Source organism: Vombatus ursinus, unplaced genomic scaffold, assembly GCF_900497805.2.
Source record: "Vombatus ursinus unplaced genomic scaffold, bare-nosed wombat genome assembly UNPS02013950.1, whole genome shotgun sequence".
In the NCBI taxonomy this organism is placed as follows: domain Eukaryota; kingdom Metazoa; phylum Chordata; class Mammalia; order Diprotodontia; family Vombatidae; genus Vombatus; species Vombatus ursinus.
Window position 1 is genome coordinate 1,744,208 of NW_020953728.1, and position 20,018 is coordinate 1,764,225.

At 35.0% G+C, this 20,018-nt stretch overlaps 1 protein-coding gene across 1 annotated transcript in view; it reads right to left on the bottom strand.

Moving 5' to 3' along the window:
• Positions 1-20,018, bottom strand: part of NELL2 (neural EGFL like 2) — a 191,109-nt gene that overhangs the window by 95,594 nt on the left and 75,497 nt on the right. The window contains exon 10 of the mRNA XM_027858959.1: positions 10,821-10,912. Within this exon, the coding sequence (XP_027714760.1) occupies positions 10,821-10,912 (92 nt within the window). The remainder of the gene's footprint in view (positions 1-10,820; positions 10,913-20,018) is intronic.

Genomic DNA, 20,018 nt, shown 5'->3' on the forward strand with positions numbered 1-20,018 from the left:
ATTACATTTGCGAACCATAATTTGTTCAGTTATTCCAAAATTGATAGGCACTTTCTCTTAGTTTGAAGTTCTTTGCCACTATAGAGAAGAGTTGGTATGGATACTTTGGGGACATATATATGGGATCATTTTCCTCTTTATTTGATCTCTAAGCACTGTTGTGTCAAAGGGTATGCACAGCTTGATGACTTTGAGGCATAGTTCCATATTATTTTCCAGAATAGCTAGGGAAAAAATCCACCCAAAGTTCATTAATATCTCTATTTTTCCATAGTCCCTTCAACATTTGTCATTTCCTTCTTTGGATATCTTTGCCAATCTGATGGGCAGATTGGATAGTACCTCAGAGTTCCTCAAATTTCATTTCTCTAATTATTGAGATTTAGAGCATTTTCTTATGGCCATTGATAGCTTTGATGCATTCTTTTAAGCACTGACCATTCATATCCTTTGATCAAATATTTATCCATTGGTAAATGGCTCTTTTGACTTTTTTGAAGGATTCAATCTTGTGTTCCTTATGTATATGCTTCTATATATACACTGTACAGATTAATCCTTTGTCACATCCAGAACGTTTATGTGGCCTATGACTACATTGGATCATACTGCATTCATAATGCATGCATAAATTAACAGCCCAAAAGAATTCTTTGTTCAGCTAAGTGAATGCTTGTGTTCCAGTAATCCAGTCAGATCCTGAATAGTCTTACACCAGTAAAGGAAAAGCTGAGGAAGTTAAACTTCAGATTTTAATCATATCCAACAACAAGGATGGTGTTTCTATCATTCTCACTAAATTTTCTCTGAAATTCTTTTGAGTACTCAGAAGAGGAAAGTTTTGTCTTCACTCTCAAGTGAATGAGGAGTAAGTAAAATTGGTAACAGAAATATGACCAAAATTCCTGTCAGTTTCAACCTATTTTTGGTTACAAGTTTAAATATCCTCATTTTAACATTTGAATTCAATCATGCTGTTGGTAGATAGGATTTTGTACATTGTTCAGCAAATATGTTCAGAAATATTGCTCTTTTCCCATTTAAAAAGTAATTCCTATGAAGTTTCCTGCTCTATTGCTGTAAGTGCTGCTCATCCTCCCCAAGATGCAGTGCCCTCCTCCTCATCTTCTTCTTCATCTACCTTCTCCTCTACCCTCTTCACTCATGGGGTACATAGTCTCCTATGCTAGCAATGAAGGTGATAAGGCTAGCAGCCTTCATAGGCTGACCTTTGGCATCCATCTTTTCTATATTTATTTTAAGTCAATACTTTGTCCCTACAAGTAATTTTGCAACACTATTGCCATAGGCTCTCCCCCAACCCATCTTCCTCTGCTTTATAAGACTTTCCCTCATATTATGCTGTTCTTAACTTACTGATTATTCTTTCCTTATTTAATTTAGCCATCTAATTCTTCCTCTCTTTGTTTCCATTCTTTCCCCCTCTTGTAGATGATTAATTTAAAGTCTCCCCTCCTCTCTTCCCATTAGGTTTTTATTTTATTTCATGTGCTTTTTTCCCAGAGGAATGTATTTGCCTTCTCCTTTTCATTAATTCTCTTCTCTATTTTGAATTTTTATTCTTTGATTCATTGTACATATATTAATTTATTCTTTCTTTAATATTTGTTCCTTATAGAATTAAAGCTCCTGAAAAACCAACTTTCAACTTCCTTTTATAACTAATTACTAGGTTATATTGCCTTTGTGCATCTTAGCCTATTATTCCTTTTAGTCTGCTGTGCTTTACTGTAAGAAGTATCAATTCATAAGCAAAGCAATAAAGATAAAAGTATGGTTTCATGGTAGGAGTTACTTTGTGTCCCAAATCATGCTATCCAGTTCTAACCCCTGCCTTCCTTATAAATCCAAAACCATTCCCATTTGCCATGTAATCTCCTTCCTGATTCCATGCATCCCACCCTTCTCCATTTTCCTTTTGCCTAGGAGATAGGATGTTGTTCATGTAGGCACAATACCTTCTCAGATGTGTTCTCCTAGTGTACCAACTCCTTTCTCATTATATCCATTTTAAGGTCCCCATATCCCATTATGAACATATATATATTTCTTGACCGATGGGAGTGCTCTTCAGTGGGAATCCCTTCTCCCACATTTAGTTGAGCTTTCACCTCTTCATGTTTTAACTCCTACATTCTGCTACCTCTCCTATTTTCTTTTAGTCTCTTTTCTTACTGAGAATCTAATATAGTTCACTGATCAACTTGATTAGGCTATCCCATTTATGAACATTCTTACTCTGTTGTTTCATTCCACAAAGTAAATTGATTCATTTTGAAGGAGAGGTAGGGTTATATGGTTTAGTCTGGAGTTTCTAGTCTGCTCCTCTACTGTCACTTATATTTCACTAAATTCCACTTGATCTTTATCCCTTTTGTATTTTTTTTGTAAATTTTTTATTCATTTTAAATTTGAATACATAGGTCCCAGTCTTTTCCATGTCTTTCTAAATCAACCAGGTCATCATTTCCTATACCATAGCCATATTCTAACATGATCTCATCCTATCTGAGAGATTGGCTATGAAAGTTTTTCCCCCCAATTTTCTGCATTCCTTCTCTTCTTGGCTACTACATTGTTTTTTAATACAAGAAAAATTTAATTTAAAATAAAATTATCCATTTTACACTTTAACACTGCTCTCATCTTATAATATAATTTAAGGTCTCTTACTGCTGAATCTCCTTTCTTTACATCTTTTTTCTCTGTTTTTTTTTAATTCTTGACCTTTTGTTCTTTCTTTTATAACTCATTTGTATGATATAATTACTCCTTTTTATCTCTCCCTACAGTTTTTTCTAAGAATAATCCCATTATACATAGTTCAGCCCAAGCCTTTCCTTCAAACTACCAAAATAATGATGATAATCGTAAGAGTACTTATAACATTTTCACATATAAGAAGTAAACAATTTGACCTTTTTGAGTCCCTTATAATTGATCTTTAATGTTTGCCTTATATTTCTGCTAGATCGTATATGTCAAATTTTCCATAAAGTTCTGCTTCTTTTGTCACAAATACCCGAAAGTCTTTTAGTTTATTAAATATCCATTTTTTTTCATTCAGGATTATACTTAACTTTGCTGGGTTAGTTACCTTTGGTCATAACCATAGCTCTTTTGCTCTATGTAATATAGTATTCCAAGACCTATGGTCCCTCAATGTAGTAGCTGCTAAGTCTTGTGTAATCCTTATTGTAGCTCCATGATATTTAAATTGTTTTTTTTTTCTTGTTGCTTGCAATATTTTCTCCCTAAACTGGCAGCTTTGGAACTTAGCTATGATATTGCTGTAAGTTTTCCTCCTGGGATCTCTTTTAGGTGGTGATTAGTGGATTTTTTTCTATTTCTACTTTGCCTACTTGTTTCTATTATTTCTATTTGTTCTAGAATTTTCCTCAATAATTTCTTACACTATTGTATCAAGATTCTTTTTTTTTGTCATAACTTTCAGGTAGTCCTACTATTCTTATATTGTCTCTCCTCAATCTGTTCTTTGGAGCGGTTGTTTTTCTGATGAGATATTTCACATTCTCTTCTATTTTTTCATTCTTCTGATTTTGTTTTATTATTTCTTGGTGTGTTATAACATCATTAGCTTCCCCTTGCCCAATTCTAGTTTGGAAGGAATTAGTTTCTTCCTTAAGTTTTTTATTCTCTATTTCCATTTAGTTGACTTTCTTTTCATAATTTTCTTGGATTGCTCTTTTTTTCCCTAATTTTTCTTCAATCTCTCTTATTTGATTTTTAAAGTCCTTTTTAAGTTCTTCCAATAACTTTTTTTGTCCTTGGGACCATTTGACATTTCTCATTTGAAAAAAGGGTGGGTTTTTTTGCTCCACTATCTTCCTCTGAGTATGAACCCAGATTTTCTCTATCCCCACAGTAGCTATGTATGGTTAAGTTCTTTCTCCTTTGTTTACTCATTTTTATTTTTATTTTATTTTATTTTACATTGCTTTTAGCAGCTATTACTATAATGAAGTTCTAGTCCCAAGCCTCAGGTTCTTCTTTCTGTCATTTTCTGAGCTCTGGGTTGGGACCCAACCTTGAGCAATCCTCTCCACCCCTAAGCCAAGCCTAGGGCCCCCACCCATGCTGTCCTACAAATGCTGTTGTCTCTGTGGTCCTCTGTAGCTTCAAACTAAAGCTGTCCTCTCTGCCCTGGAAATGAAACCAGGGATTCTGCTCTCCTGCAGGTGCCCATAGCCAACAGGGTCCCTGCTCCTCTGCTACTGAACTCACTAGCATGTGCTAGCTCCTTCTCCCCATAAACTGTGCTTGGCATCCCTTGACAGAGGAAGGTCTTTTAATCTTCTCCTACTCAGCCATTGAACCCCAACACTGTCTGTGAGGTAAAAGTTCCTGAGGCTGAGGTTGCCTCCCAATCTAGCTGCCCCAGGACTTATTGTTTGTTGATTAAGCAGATTTGGCCTGGAGGTGTTTGCATTTCACTTAGGTTGAACCTCAGCTCCTGGAGGTCTTCTCAAGTTGTCTTAGGAGGAAAACTGCTTTACTTGGCCTTCTTCCAAGAATCCTCTCCCATTTTGTACTTTTAAAAAATGTCTTATAAATGTCTTTCTTTTATTTTTAATTTTTAAGCCACTGAAGAATACTCCAATGAGTAGCAGTATCAAGTAGTATCAGGAAATATGTAAGCCAGTCTTTCTATTATGGTTATTTTCTTGGATGTTTTATTTTTTTAACCTTTACTGTGTTTCTTTAGTTTGGAGTGTTTACAATTAAAAAAAATCTGCTCATCTTTTTTCACCACATAGAAATGCTTAGATGCTTTTTTTTTATTAAACATTCATCTATTTTTTCTTGTTCATAATAGTCTCAGGTTTGCAGAGTAAATTGTTCTGGATTGCATCTTGAGCTTTTTTGCTTTGTGGAATGTTATTTTATTCCCTTCTTTGGTTTCTAACAGATATAGAATAATCTTGGTTTATGTGAATTTCCTAACCTTTGTATTTGAAGGTCTTCTGGTTTCTTACAGAATTTATTGTGTCTTGTCTATGTGTTTTAGAGTTAGTAACATAGGCTTTCACTTCTCTCTCAGCAGTGATCTGTAGATTCTTTTGATTTATATTTTGTTTTCTTAGCTCAGAAGTTGTTGGAACTTTTCTTGTATTATTTTATGTGCATAATAGTATTTAGGTTTTTCATTTTGTCATGTTCTTCTGATAGACCAGTAATACTTAATTTTTCTTTACACATCTCTCTTTGAGATTAATGACTTTTGATTGCATAGTGATCATGTAGTCTTTGAGGATTATTATCTTTTACTCTTTTACTTCTCATTTTCCAGATTGTCCTTCACTTTAATATCTTTCTATTTGAAATATATTCTCTCTTTAACATTTTTGGAGTGACTTGCTATTGTAGACTCAAGTATTTTTATTCTGCCAATTATTTCTACTGTGCAGGCCATAAGTTCATACATTTGTTTCCTTTCTAACTTTTCTTTTTTAAAAAAAATTATTAAATTTTATTTTAAATTTGTGAGATAAAACAAGCATTTCCAAAACATATTACAATAAAAAAGATGATTGCACATAAAACTGCAAATCTACTATGCACAACTTCCTTTTTTCTTTTGAATCATTCTAACATATCTTGTTGGGTTTTCTGAATCTCTTAGGACTTCAGTGTTTTGTGTTTTATTAAGCATGGATTCAATTTCCTTTGTCTTCTAATATTTATTTATAAAAATATTGTAATCTTTTATGTTTCTGTGTACAGACTTCTTTAATTTTAGCACTCTCTCTGTTGATTAATCTGTTAATGCTTTAGATTTTAATTAAATTTTCTTCCTTTCAAAATATTTAGTGGTTTTATCCTTTTTAAGGACAGAAAATTTTATCCTTCTATTACACTGTCACTCACCCTTTGATATTATGTATGCTCAATAGACTAGGCTAGACTGCAAGGCTGCCTTAGCCTCTTCCCAAATTGAGGAATTCCTTTTCACTTGGCTTGGTCCCTGCCTCCAAGGAACATCTGCAGGAATAGGGTTAGGTCCAGATAAATTTCAGTCACTTTTTTTTCAGGCCTGCCTGAGACATGAATGGTAGCCCTTTGAGCTAATTCTGACCATTCCTTCTCTGGCTGACCTGAATCATAATCTGCTAACTTTTAAATGACTGGGGTAAGGAAGCATGAATATAATGGGTGGAGTCACTTCAGCCCTGAGGTTTGCAAATCTAAGGTCCGTTCCAGGCAAAAGTAAGGACAATCTCTCCCCTACTCTCCTTTCCATCTTCATGTTGAAATAATGTCTTTTACTTGTTGTAGATTCTCTGCACTAAGTGGGGAATATAGCTTTATGTTGCAAAATATAAGGCTTTTGCTCATTTTCTGCATCATTTCAGAATAGAGAAGCTCTTAGAGTAGTAGTCTTGAGTAAATGCCCAAAGGATTAGAGTTGTCCAGTGTGGGTTAAGGCTGTTACTTTGTTGGACTTCTGGCTTTCTTGTCCTAAGGATTCAACTACATTTCCATTACATTTGGTGTGTAATTGCTCTTTTGTTTTGTTTTGTTTGTTTGTTTTTGTGAAAGAGAGTAGGAACTGGATAAAGTTCATGATTCCATGATCTTTTTTGGTTATGTGACTCAGAAATAGTTTGCTCAGTTACACAATGCAAATATCTAACTCCTCCAAAATATTTTATTTAAATAAATTATGTAATGTTGTATCATTTTAAGGATCATGAAACCAGCAAGATAGAAGACTAGACATTTTTTCCCCAATCTTAATGACTTCTCACACTGCTCCAAAATAGGAATTATGTGACCAGAGATGAATCAATTTCAACTTTCTTTGTGGTCTATGACACCAAGAACCCAAATGCAGTAAAATCTTGATGAAACAACAGCAGAGAAAGCTAATTTCTAGATCCTAAAGTATGCTTATTTAGCACCCATTCCCCTACTACGCACAACACTACCAGGAGCAGGATTACATAAGTCATACTATGCTGGTTGCCACAGAACTCAACTCCACATCCTTCACCTTCCTTCGAGTGTTAAAAAGATACATACGGCAGAAATTTGTTTGGCCTGTGATGTCAAGATATTTGGACACATTCTGTTTTCCAGAGCTAAGGCCCAGCAAGCAGGCTGTGCCCTGAGCTTGGCATAACAACAATCCTTTGCACTCACCCTCTGGATGATCTCACCTTCTGGCAAAACATATTGCTTTGACCAGCACCAGGTGTTCTCTGAGGGATTTATGATTTTCATATTAATCAATAATTTCCCAAGGCCCTGCGAGCCAGAAGCAGCTGACATGTTGCAGCAGAAAGTGATAAAGCAAACCTCCTAGCTATAAAAACTCTAGTTATTCCTATACTTGTGTAACCTCTAAGTGAACTGAACCAGATGTTGCACTCCTGTTCTCACCATGCTAACTCTGGTTCTGTACCCTGCTGAACAATCACAAGGCTCAATGACCCTTATGCAATGGTTCTAATGACTTAAGGATTGTTCCCAAGGACTCAAGAACACCTGAATTGTCCCCCAAATGCCTGCACATATGGGCTTGCCATAGGAACTGTTTACTCAAAACTTAAGGATGACTGTGTTGGGTTCTGCCTTTTTGTGGTTTTCAGGCTTATAAGCCCTACTCCTGCCCCACTACATCAAGCCCTTCTCAGGAGCATTTCTGTTTGCAAACCTGCTTTCCTCACTTTGAAATCAATTAAGCCACATTTTCATTCCTGACTCACTGGCTTCTGGCCTGCTTTCTTTGGTTCTGGCCATTCACAGGTTAGAGACAGGTCCAGGATGGACATTTATAATTCTTTTGTCAGTGATAGCACTGTGGCAGTGATATGTGCACTAATAGCTTGGTCAGAGAATAAAGAGAGAAAATGGGGATAGAACATGTATAAGTATGTGTGTGTGTGTGTGCATGTGTGTGTGTGTGTATGCGTGAGAGAGAGAGAGAGAGAGAGAGATGGAGAAACAGAGATTGTGTGACACTCCACTAATTCTGAGGAAAAAATTCGAAGATCCAGCTATGTTATGTTATACAGTTAGTTATGTCCCCCCAGAAGTCACTTGGAGCAGAGACTGAGGCTAGTGAACTATGCATTTCCTCATGAGAGAAGACTGAGCTGCTTTGACATCCAGCCTCAAGGAAAATGGTAAGTGAGCTTTTAAAGCACCGAATCCCTACAGATCATACCTCTTATAAGGTCCCCAATTACAGAGGTGCTCTTTATATAATTTCTCCCTTTTTTCATAGGAGAGACCTTTCTTCAGGAGAAAGAAAATCCAAGTTCCTAGAGGCAACTGACAACAAAAAGAGTGGAAGAGCATTGGCCAGAGAGGGGATTTCAAGGCAAATGGAGGGGCAGGAAATGATTAAGATGTAGAAAGTAAATAATGGCTCTGTCCCCTGAACAATCAAGGACATAGGAAAATTTCCACTATGAAGCAATATCCTTTTATATCACCTGCAGGAAGTATTATTTCAAAAACAAAAAAGGAGGGTAGCATGAGGCAAGGCAATGTTGCAAGGCAATAGAATAAGAAGTTTTTGAAATAAGAAATTCAAAATAAGATACCAAAATGTACCTTAGAAGCTTTAATTCCATAAAGAATACAGAGATTAAAGAAAGACTGAGTATGAGGAAACTTACCAAAATTTCTGGGATGCAGTTAAAGGGAAAAATCATATCCCTACAAATGTACATAAACAAAATAATATCAACCACATAAAAAAAATGTTACAACTCACTAATAAGGGGAAAGCAAATCAAAACAACCCTGAGGTTTTACCTCATAAGCAGGGAACCGGCAAAGTTCCCAATAAGATTGGGGTGAAGAAAGGATGACCATTATCACCATTATTATTCAACATTGTACTAGAAATGTCAGCTATATATATAAGAGAAGAAAATAAAATGGAAGGAATTAGAATAGGCAATAATATTGCTCTTTGCAGATGACATGATGGTATACTTAGAGAATCCTAGACAATCAACTAAAAAAAAACTACTTTAATATAACAATGTAAATGGGAACAACAGCTACCCAAAAAAAAAGTCAAAAGTAAATGATGCAAAATTCGTTAAGAACAAGCTTGGCTTGAAAGAAAAGATTTTAGGAGACACTCCCAACTCACTCTTTTACAGAGATGGGTGATCCAAAAACATGACACTTTGCACATTTTCAGACTTTTTTTGATGAATTGATTAGTTGGGCTGATTTTTTCTTCTTTCTTTTCTTTTTCCTTTTTTGGGGGAAGGCTTAAAATACTGTTTGTTATGTGGGATGGCTCTCTAAGAGTAGGGTTACTGGGAAAACTATGGTGTAAAAAAAAGACTTCAATAAAAACTTATTTTAAGAGAAAAAGTATCATATATACACAAACCACACCACACACACAAATGCCTAAGCCTGAGAGTTTGAATAAGCTAAAATTCTACTTAATAATTCTCCCTTGCTTATCTTATGGAACCTCCAATTATCACCCAAGGGAATAGTAATGTGCTCATCTATGATGCTAAAACTTCACTTTATCTTGCTGATTATTAAAGGTCACTACTACAATTTCAAGTCTTCTAGTCTCAATGTTTTTCATTTGACACATATATCTATTTTCTTCTACAATCAATATCCCATGCATATTTTATAAAACATCCTAGGAAAGCACTGATTCCTTACCCAATCTATAATTTTCTGTTATGTAGAGAATATATAGTTAGGTAAACTAACACAGATCACTGGAATTCCAAAGCAAAGGACTAATATTTGGGCAGTTATTTATATGTTGTTTTTGAGTCATTTCAGTTGTGTCCAACTCTTTGTGACCCCATTTTGGGGTTTTCTTGGCAAAGATACTGAAGTGGTTTGCCATTTCCTTCTACAGCTCATTTTACAGATGAGAAACTGAGGCAAACAGAGTTAAGTGACTTGCCCAGGGTCACACAACTACTAAGTGTCTGAGGCTGGATTTGAATTCAGAAAGTTAAGTGTCTTCCCGGTTCCAAGGCAAGTGCAGTTATTTAAGATATCTAACTTGAACCACAAAATTTACTTAAGTTACTTTAAATTGGTAAAAATTTTGGAAAGGGATGAAAATTAATGTGAAAAGTATTTAAATTTTGAACTAGTGAAAAAGAAGTTTAGTTTGAAGAAATATTTCAATATTTTGCTTTACAAAGTTTTTTTTTAAAAAAAAAACATGATTAATTAAATTTGTGAGAAATTCAACCTAAATCATAACATCAGTATTAATAGAGAGGCTGATTTCTATGAAATAGGTAATTTTTAAATGTTGATTTTTTTTAAAAAAAAGTTACTACCTTACCATTGACCTAAGTGTCTAAGAGAAGTATGTATTAGCTTAGTGAAAGCTTTATATTAGCTTAGTGAAAATCAAAATTTAATGGTTGATTTTGTCTGATTTCACCCATAGTTTCATTGATTACATCAATAAAGATCAAGGATCAAACATCCAACAGTGCTAGTAATCAATCCACCAATGTAAATTGCAAACCTTCTAGGCATTTATTAGTTTTATTGACTTGATTTTCATAACAACAATATAAATGAATTGATTTTAGATTTCAACTACAAAATTATATTTTGTTCAAATTTAGTGTGATGTCAATATTAATGGGGCAATATATTTTTAAATAATTTAGATAATAGAAATATATATGATAATTAAACATTTTAGTTTTTAATCTATCAGTATCACTTTAAGTCTTTGCAATGAATGTTTTATGAACAATTATTTTATATAAGTTACTGAGAAAATGTAAATTATCCAGCTGTATCCTTACCTTACACTCATAGAGAACACAAACTCCAGAAGAGGAATATATTGTTTTTTTCTCTCCTTCAAAATAGGTTCTTCCTTGAAAATGGCATATGGCTTTGGGATTAAAAACAAAAACAAAAACTTCAATAAACAAATATAGCTTAAAGTTGGCCAAGTAAATTTACAATGATGCTTCATATTTATTTACCACTTTTCAAGGATTTGTACTGACTACATTCCTTGCCAACTGCTCCTTAAAATAAGTTACTTAGACACAAGAATTTAGAATACTGAACTTGTAGTCATGGCATCTGTGTTCAAATCTTTACTCTGTCACTTATTACTATGTAACCTTGGGCAAGTCACTACTTTTGCGGGTGTTTCCTTAACTGTAAAATGAGGATCTTGTTAAATGAAGGATTTCCAAGATCTCTACCATCCTTAGTTCTATAGCTATTGATATCTCTCCCTCTTCTCCCATCCCCAGTTGCCAAATCTTGTCAATTATTCATCCACAATATGTTTCCCATATGGCTGTTTATTTCTATTCCCAGTTACACTATCCTAGTCCAAGCTTGCTATTGTTTCTCATAAGGACAATTAACTGTGAACTGCACAAAAGAATTGAGTCATATTTAAAGTTTGCATCTCCGCCTAGCATGTTGCACAGTGCTCTGCATGTAATGGTACTTAACAAGTATTATTGAAGTACAACTTGACTATTGCAATTGACTCTTCTTTTTGGCATTCTATGTCAATTTTATTTTTATTATTATTATTTGGTATAGATCTTAACTGATTTTTAAAAATCCATTTTTTTTTGTTTTCAACATTTACTTTCGTAAGATTTTGAGTTTTAAATTTTCTCCTCCTCCCAATTCTTCCCCCCCTGTCAGATGGCATACAATCTGATATAGGCTCTACATATACATTCATGTTAAGCATGTTGTCCCATTAGTCATGATGTAAAGAACAATTAGAACTAATGGGAGGAACCACAAGAATGAAGCAATAAAACAAAACAACAAAGGAAAAGGAGAGCAAATAGTACACTTCCATCACATTCAGACTCCATATTTCTTTCTCTGGGTGTGCAGCAATTGACTCGAACAATTTTATCCCACTGTTCTTCTAGATTCATCTTTTTTTAATATAGTACAGGCTCAGGGCTCGTTCTCCCAACTCCCACTAACACTGGCAGGCTGGAACACTAGAAGGTTACTAACCATTTTCTTCCTTCAAGTTTTAGAAGTAACTCTGAGGAACAGGAGGTTTTTCTAGTCCTACTACTCATGATGCCTCAACAATGTGCTCTCAGATGACATCAATTAACCAACTAGTCCTAATTAGCTTTTAAAAATGAATATTTACAAAGTAATATAATAAAAGCAGTTGGAAGAACCACCACCCCTTTCCAAACCAAAGGCATCATGGCGCTCAAGCTTAGAGAGCTCATGTGGCAATGAGGTAAATTCTTATCTCTTGACTGATGAAAGTCCTTTGTGGAGAACTCATGAAGTTCACTTTAGATATTATTTTCTTTTGGGCTTCTTGTAAAGTTCTTCACTCTGCACTTCTTCAGCAGGCCTAGTTTATCTTCAGGCACTAATGGGAAGTCCAAATCTTCTGAACTTCTAAAATTCACAAGATCATCTTCTAATGAAGGTGGAGGAAAGGAGACAGAGATTCTGTCATTCACCTTCCCCTTAACAATTCCCTTTCAGGGGCTTTCCTGATGCTATTCTGCCACTCAGCTTAGCCTGCTATTAGAAGAGAGGATTTTGAATTTTTATCCAAGCCATTTCTTTCAATGTCATTTCAATCCTTCCAAATTGATTAAGGACTTTTTCACTCTTAGTTTATACATTTGATAAATCAATAGTCAATAGTTGATAAACATTTATTAAGTGCCTTCTTAATATCCAGACATTGTGCTAAGCACTAGAGATATAAATTCAAAAAAGAAAGTCAGTCTTTGCCCTCAAGGATCTTATAACAAGACAACGCACAAAAGAGATACTGTCATGGAGCATGGTGGAGAAGTAAAAAAATCCAAAATGAGTGCAGCCAGGGTGGGAAAAATGAGATAACTGATCAATACATTCATTCTAGGACTCAATTGTTTATTACAGGTTACTTTGTAACTCAAAGAGGTATTCTCACCTGATAAAGGTATCAGGGCTTAGAAAATCTTGTTAGTTAAATTAATTGAGTAAGGGATAATTGATTGGTTCATTCAACCATTGATAAGATGACCTTCTGTCTTGAAATACAGGTGGACCCTAACTCTTTTCCCTATCCCACGTCTCTAGTGTCCAACTGTCAAAATCCTAACTGTCCTGTAATTTCTAACTTAAAATACCAACTCCTCCTCAAGCCTCCCTCCCCCATTCCCATCTCCCTAGTAACAAAATATGCTTGCTCCCTTCCTTGAGTTTTGTACAGCTATTTGTAATTCTGTATCAGCTGCCTCAAGACATTCCCTTTTTCTCAAAGAACTTGATACTGGCTCAATCTTCACTCAACTCCTGCCCTTATGCTAGGGAACTTAAAAATTCCACTTTAAACTTTAAAATTCAAACATCTTAACTCCTCAGTTCTTCAGTTTCTTAATTTCTTGTGACCCATTGTTATCCACTTCAGCTATGCAGGGGACTGGCACACCCTTCTTATCATGATCTACATGTAATTCCACTAATATGGGATATCTCTTTATCAGACCATAACCTTCTATCATTCCATACATCTCTCCCTGTTTCTTACCCTTGTTTAACCAGCTGAGCCTGGATCAGCAAGACAATCCTTTTATTCCTTTTTAATTGATTCTATACCCTACCCCCCATAGAGGCTAGCCAAAATATTCTCTTCTCAAACATCCCCATACCATCCCTAAATCTTTCCCAATAAACTGAGGACCTTATTTCATACTTTACTGAGAAAATAGAGACCATTTGTTGTAAACTCTCTCTTCACTCCTTTTCCACAATTCAAAACCTCTTGATAATCCCCCCACTATTTCTTCCTTTACTTTGGTCTCCAATAAAGTGGTAGGACTTTCCCTTGTGTGAAACTGCTACATTATTTATTAGTTATTGAAAGGTTAATAGTTAAGAGGTGTAGTTTAGTTTTAGTCACTGGAATCAGTATTTATGAATTGGTTTGATTTAAAAGACAGTTTTGGCTACTTAACATTAGAGTCTGTAAGATAGTTTGTCTTCTTTCTAAGAATTAACTTCCCTATTTTTCTAGGCTACAGCTTGGGCTCTTGCCACAGATTGAAAGAGGGGAAAGATGATTACCTAGAGTCATAGGATATTCTGCCTGGATTTGCCAGAAAATGTTGAGAAACTGTTGTCATGAGTCTTAGAAATCCCCTCCTATAAACCAGACTAAATGTAAGCCCACCTACACCTTTACCAACTGTATAAAATGCTGCTATGTCTGCTCTAATGCATTCCTGGACCCTGAGGGGCTATGAGTTCTCATTTATTGGCCACTGCTAGTCTTGCTCCTTTAAACTATCATCCCATATTTCTGCTCTTTTCCACAGTCTAACTCCTAGGGAAAAAAAAAAACAAAGTTGTCTACAATCATTGAATTCACTTCTTTCATGTCAATACTTTGTAATCTGGCTTCCAATATCATCACCCACCATAAATTCTTCATTCCAAAATTTCCAATGATTTCATATTTAAATGCCAAATCTGATTGTGTTTTATCAACTCTCATCCTTCTCAACTTCCCTGCAACATTCTATACTGCAGACCACTCTTTCCTCTAAGATATATTCTTCTATCATTTAGTTCTCCTTTTACCTATCTGAACACACCTTAGTCTCCTTTGCTGTTTGATAATGCCATGTAACTATGGATGTACACCAAGGCTCCTTCTTAGACTTTTTCGTATTCTCTCTCTCTCTCCATCAATTCCCACAGATTTAATCATCATCTTTTTACAAATAATTCCCAAGTCTTTTCTATAAGATTTGTCTAACACTGAGAGACGGATATTAAAGTTTCCTTCTTTTATCCTTACAAAAGACTGGGCATCAGGTGTTATTATTATCTCCATTTTGTGGTTGAAGAGACTGAGGCAGATAGAGGTTAAGTGACATACCCTGGATAGCACAGCTAATATTATTAAGCATCTATTATGTTCCAGACAGTGTGCTAAGTACTTTGCAAATATTATCTTGTTAGATCCTCACAACAACACTAGGAGATAGATGCTATTATCATCTCCACTTTACAAATGAAGAAACTGAGCCAAAAGGAAAATATGGAATTAAATTACTGGATAAATTAGAGTAAAAGGCTGATGGTGTCTTCTAAATGGAACTGCTAAAGACTATACGTATTTCCACACCACATGGAATTTTTGAAAAAATTGACCATGTAGGAGGACACAGAGATATTGCAAATAAATGTAAAAAAAAAAAGCAGAAATAGCTAACTCTTTACAAACATAATAAAAATTGTAATCAATTCAAGGAACACAAATAAGATACAGATCCAGATGGAAACTTAACAATAAAATCCTAAATAATGAGTGAATCAAAGGCAAACCATAGAAATAAGTAATAATTATGTAAAAGTGGCTGAAATGAATACATAGAGCTATATAGACAATATGTAAAGATACATAAATACATTTATTTTATATAAGTATGCAGATATATTTATATGACTATAATTTATTTAACTATATAAAATTTATTTGTATAACTATTTAGATAGAAATATATTGTATAAATATATATTTTTATAATATATTTAAATGCAAACATATTTATGTAAAATATATAATGATGTATAGACATATAACAGACTCATACATATGTATATATATAAAATTATGTTAATATGTACACTAATATAGAGATGGAGAGTTAACCAAAAACTTTCCCAAATAGATTAGTCAAAGGATATGAATAAACAATTGTAAAAATATAATTTAAATTATTAACCATAGGAAAAAATGCTCAAAATTGTTAATGAGAAATGTAAATCAAAATAATCCTGATTTTACTTCACACCCAGAAAGTTGGCAAAGTAACAAAAGATGAGAATATTCAATATTGGAGGAGTTATGGGAAAATATATGCCTTAGCACAAGACTTGTGGAGTTGTAAATGAATACAATCTTTTCAGAAAGTAATTTTGAATTATGCAAGTGACTAAAATGTCACTTTTAATCAGAGATTCCACTACTAGCATATACCTCAGAGAAGTCATTGTTAGAAGAATCCCCATATAATACCAAAATATTTATAGCGCCACTTTCTTTTGTGACAGGAAACAATTGGAAACAAAGTAAATATTTGTTGGGGAATGGTTAAACTGTGGTATAGGAATTAGTGGAACATTATTGTGCTGTAAGAAATGATGAATATGATGAACATAGAGAAGGATGGAAAGACTTATATGAATTGATGTATAGTGAACAGATGAATAGTGAAACAAGCAGAATCAAGAAAATAATAGACACACTGACTACAGAAATTTAAATGGAAAGATTAACTACCAAAAAACCCAAAAAACGAAAAACAAAAAACAAATGAACATTGCAGAATTACAAAGAATATGCATGACACAAAAGAAGAAATGTGAGAATCCACTTCCCCCCACTACTTTGCAAAGGTGGGAGATTCATAAGTATGGAACATTGTATACATTTTCAGGCTTTTAAAAAATAAATTGTTTTGTTTTTCTGAGTTTTTTTATCTTTTCATCTTATCTTTTATTAAAACTATAGGATGATACTCTGAGAGGCAAGAAGGGAAGGAATACTAAGAGAAATTTTCACAATATAAAAGGGTAGTTGTCAATAAAATTTATTTTTATAAAAAAAAAGTAACCAGACTGCATAAAAGGCAAGAATTTAAATAATTACTTCAAAAGAACTTGCAGGTAAACAGAGTATATCACTTGCAAACTGACCAAAAAACATAAAAGACTAAAATGGATAGAGTGGCTGTGATAACTGGGGCAGGATTTAGAATGAAGAGGAAAGAGTCAGAACTGGGGATAGCCAGCCTAAAGGGAACAATCTGGACACAATTTGTAGTGTCCCCATAGGAGGAAAGCCTGAACTGGCCTCCATGTTTCTGGTGTTGCTTTTGGTGATGATTTTAAAGATGATGATTAATTACTATGAGGCTCTGAAGTGGTGGTCCCATTCTTAAGCAATCTGAGAGTAAACTGCCTGTGGCATAAAAAGGAGAGACCAGTATGATCTTAAGAACTGTACCTTGAAGATAACTGAATATAATAATGATTACAGAGTACCCAGTTGTCTCAGGGGATCCCTACTGAAAGAAGGTGATTCTCAATGTTAAGAGAGTCCTATATTTGTATGTGAAATGGGTAAAGAACTGTTTGGAATTTAGAAATAAAACTGGTGGAGTTCTGTTTCTATTTTTTTTTATATTTTTACTTTGGCTATTGAGAGGTTAGTCAGAATTGTGCTACATGGATTTTGTTGCAACTCCAGTGGGAGCTAAAGCAGTCCATGGGAAAAAAAATCATATCCTTACAATCGTTAACAAAATAGAAAAAAAAAAGAAAAAAAATGAATTTCAAAAATTAGAAAGCCAAAAAATAAACAAGCTGGAAATAAGCATAAAGGAGCCGATATTAAAAATTAGAGAGCAAACAGATACATTGGGGGAAAAAGGCATTATAAACAAAACTAAACCATATATGAACCAGGCAGACAAAGAGCATTATGGTCAGAATCTGAAGACACCTTGCCTACAAATGAATTGTGTGGGCAGCGGGGTAGAGGGGAAACTACGTTACAGTCTTGGAGGGTGGGTGAAAGGAGTAAGAAGAGCAGGGGGATAGAGAGGAGTGCATGCTGTTCCAGTGTCAAACCAAGGGCTAGCAATCAGGGGAAGGTAACTTTCGTGGTCTCAGAAAAAGAAAAGCCTAGAAAGGAGTGGGTGGGGAAAGGAAAGAATTGAAAAGGTGGAGGAAAGGTAGGAGGCCTTACTTTGGTGGTTGAAGAAGACCAATGACATCATGGGGTGGAATTGTGCCTGTTCCAGAACATAGCTTGGGAAAGAAAGATTTTCAGAGTCATGCTGTATTAAGCTGGGTCCAACTCTGGCCAGTTCTTCATGTAATCTAGGTTTGATACTGGACTGCAATGAGGCATTCATAGATCATTCAATGGTTAGCCATAACAATGGATGGATATTCAACAAGGATATGCATTGAGGACTATGTGAGTTGATTTTTCTGAGCAAAGTTCTCCTGCTTCTGAGTTGTATATCATGTTCCAACAGCTATACCTGAGGACATCAGATCTGCAGCTGACACAAACCTTGATAGGATATACAATGCATAATGGGATACAATAAGATCTTAGGCTAGAACATTGGACTGATAAAATGAAAGTCTAATATGATGAAAGTAAACATCAAACTCAATCAGAATTAGCAGAGTGATGTGGCAGCCAAAACTAATGAAATCTTGGTCTACATTAATAGGCATAGCTTCCAGGAATAAGGGGATGATAGTCCCGTTGTCATCAGTAATCATCTGTTGTACACATCATTTAAGCAGAAGAAAGTAAGCAGGATGGTGACAGGCCTTGAGTTTATGTTATGTTACGTTGAGGATTAGTTGAAAGAACTGGACACTTTTATCCCATAGAAGAAAATTCAGGGAGAACATGCTAAGTGTTTTTGAAGTAATTGAAGGATCTTCATACGGATGAGGAGTTAGACTAGTTCTTTTTAGCCCTACAATGAAGGATCTGATAGAAATTGCAAAGAGGATAATTTGGGCCTCGTGTCAGGAAAAAACCTCCTAACAATTAGAGCTGTCCAGAGTGGAATGGGATGATTGAGAGGAGCTGGATTCCTCCTACTTAGAGGTCTTCACATAGGCTGGACTACCACTTGTCAGCTATGTTATAATAGTGTATGGGCTGGGGTAGAGGGCTGCTTAAATTCTTTCATACATTCAAATTCTGTGATTCTATGATTATTTGATTCTTTTTGGCCCCAATATCTTCTATGAATCTGAATTCAGGAAATGAAGATAAGTGATACTATAGAGGGGAAAAAAAGCCCCAGCAGGAAGAACCATATATTTTCTTGATTTGCAACAAAGAACAAGGAAAAAAAAAAAAGGCCAGGAGTCTGGGGCAGCTAGGTGGTGCAGTGGATAGAGCACTGGCCCTGAAGTCAGGAGGACCTGAGTTCAAAACCAGACTCAAACCAAACACTTGACACTCACTAGCTGTGTGACCCTGGGCAAGTCACTTAACCCCAATTGCCTTAATAAAAAAAGCCAGTAGTCAAGTTTTACTGATATCAAAGCTTAATGCAAAGCATATACAGGATCAAGAGAAACATGCTAAAACATCCAGTGGGGTTTTGTGGGTATAGCTCCCAAGGATTCTTAAAAGTAGAAACTTTGTGGAATTTACATACAGCACCCAGAACCATCTAGCACTTTCTCCTTCCTTAAGAAATGAAAGATTTAATTGTTTCAGTGCAGGAGAAGAAGGTGATTTCACTGACTACAGAATGGCAGGCCTGAAACAGAACTAAAATCAGGTTAAAAGTTTTATCTCCAGCAACTGCAAAAGAGAAAAGTTGGGTGGCAGGGAGGGGAGAATGGGGAGAGGTGTCCTATGAACCATCTAGTGCAGTTATTAACTCTTCTCTCCATCTTGGAAAGAAAAAACTTTGTTTAAATTTTTAAAAGGTAAGTATTTTGAAAAGAGGCAAAATTAAATGGGAATGTACATAGTAGATATGTCTAACTGCTATGGAGTGTATATGTGTGAATCATTTAATAGAATTTAATTGCCTAGGTAAATTAGAAGTAGGGCAGCTAAATGGCATGGTGGAAAGAGCAGTGGGCCTAGAGTCAGGAAGACTCATCTTCATGAGTTCAAATCTAGCCTCAGACACTTACTAGCTATGTGACCCTGGGCAAGTCACTTAACCCTGTTTGCTTTAGTTCCTCATCTGTAAGATGAGCTAGAGAAGAAAATGGCAAATCACTCCAGTAACTTTGCCAAGAAAACTTTAAATGGGGTCATAAAGAGTTAGACACAACTGAAACAACTGAACAACAATAATTAAGAGAGATTATGCATTTGCAAATTCCTGAATAAGAAACTGAATTCAAAGCAATCAGATAGATAAGCAAACAATCAGTGAACGTGTACAAATCTGTTTAACTGCTCTTTCTCAATTTCC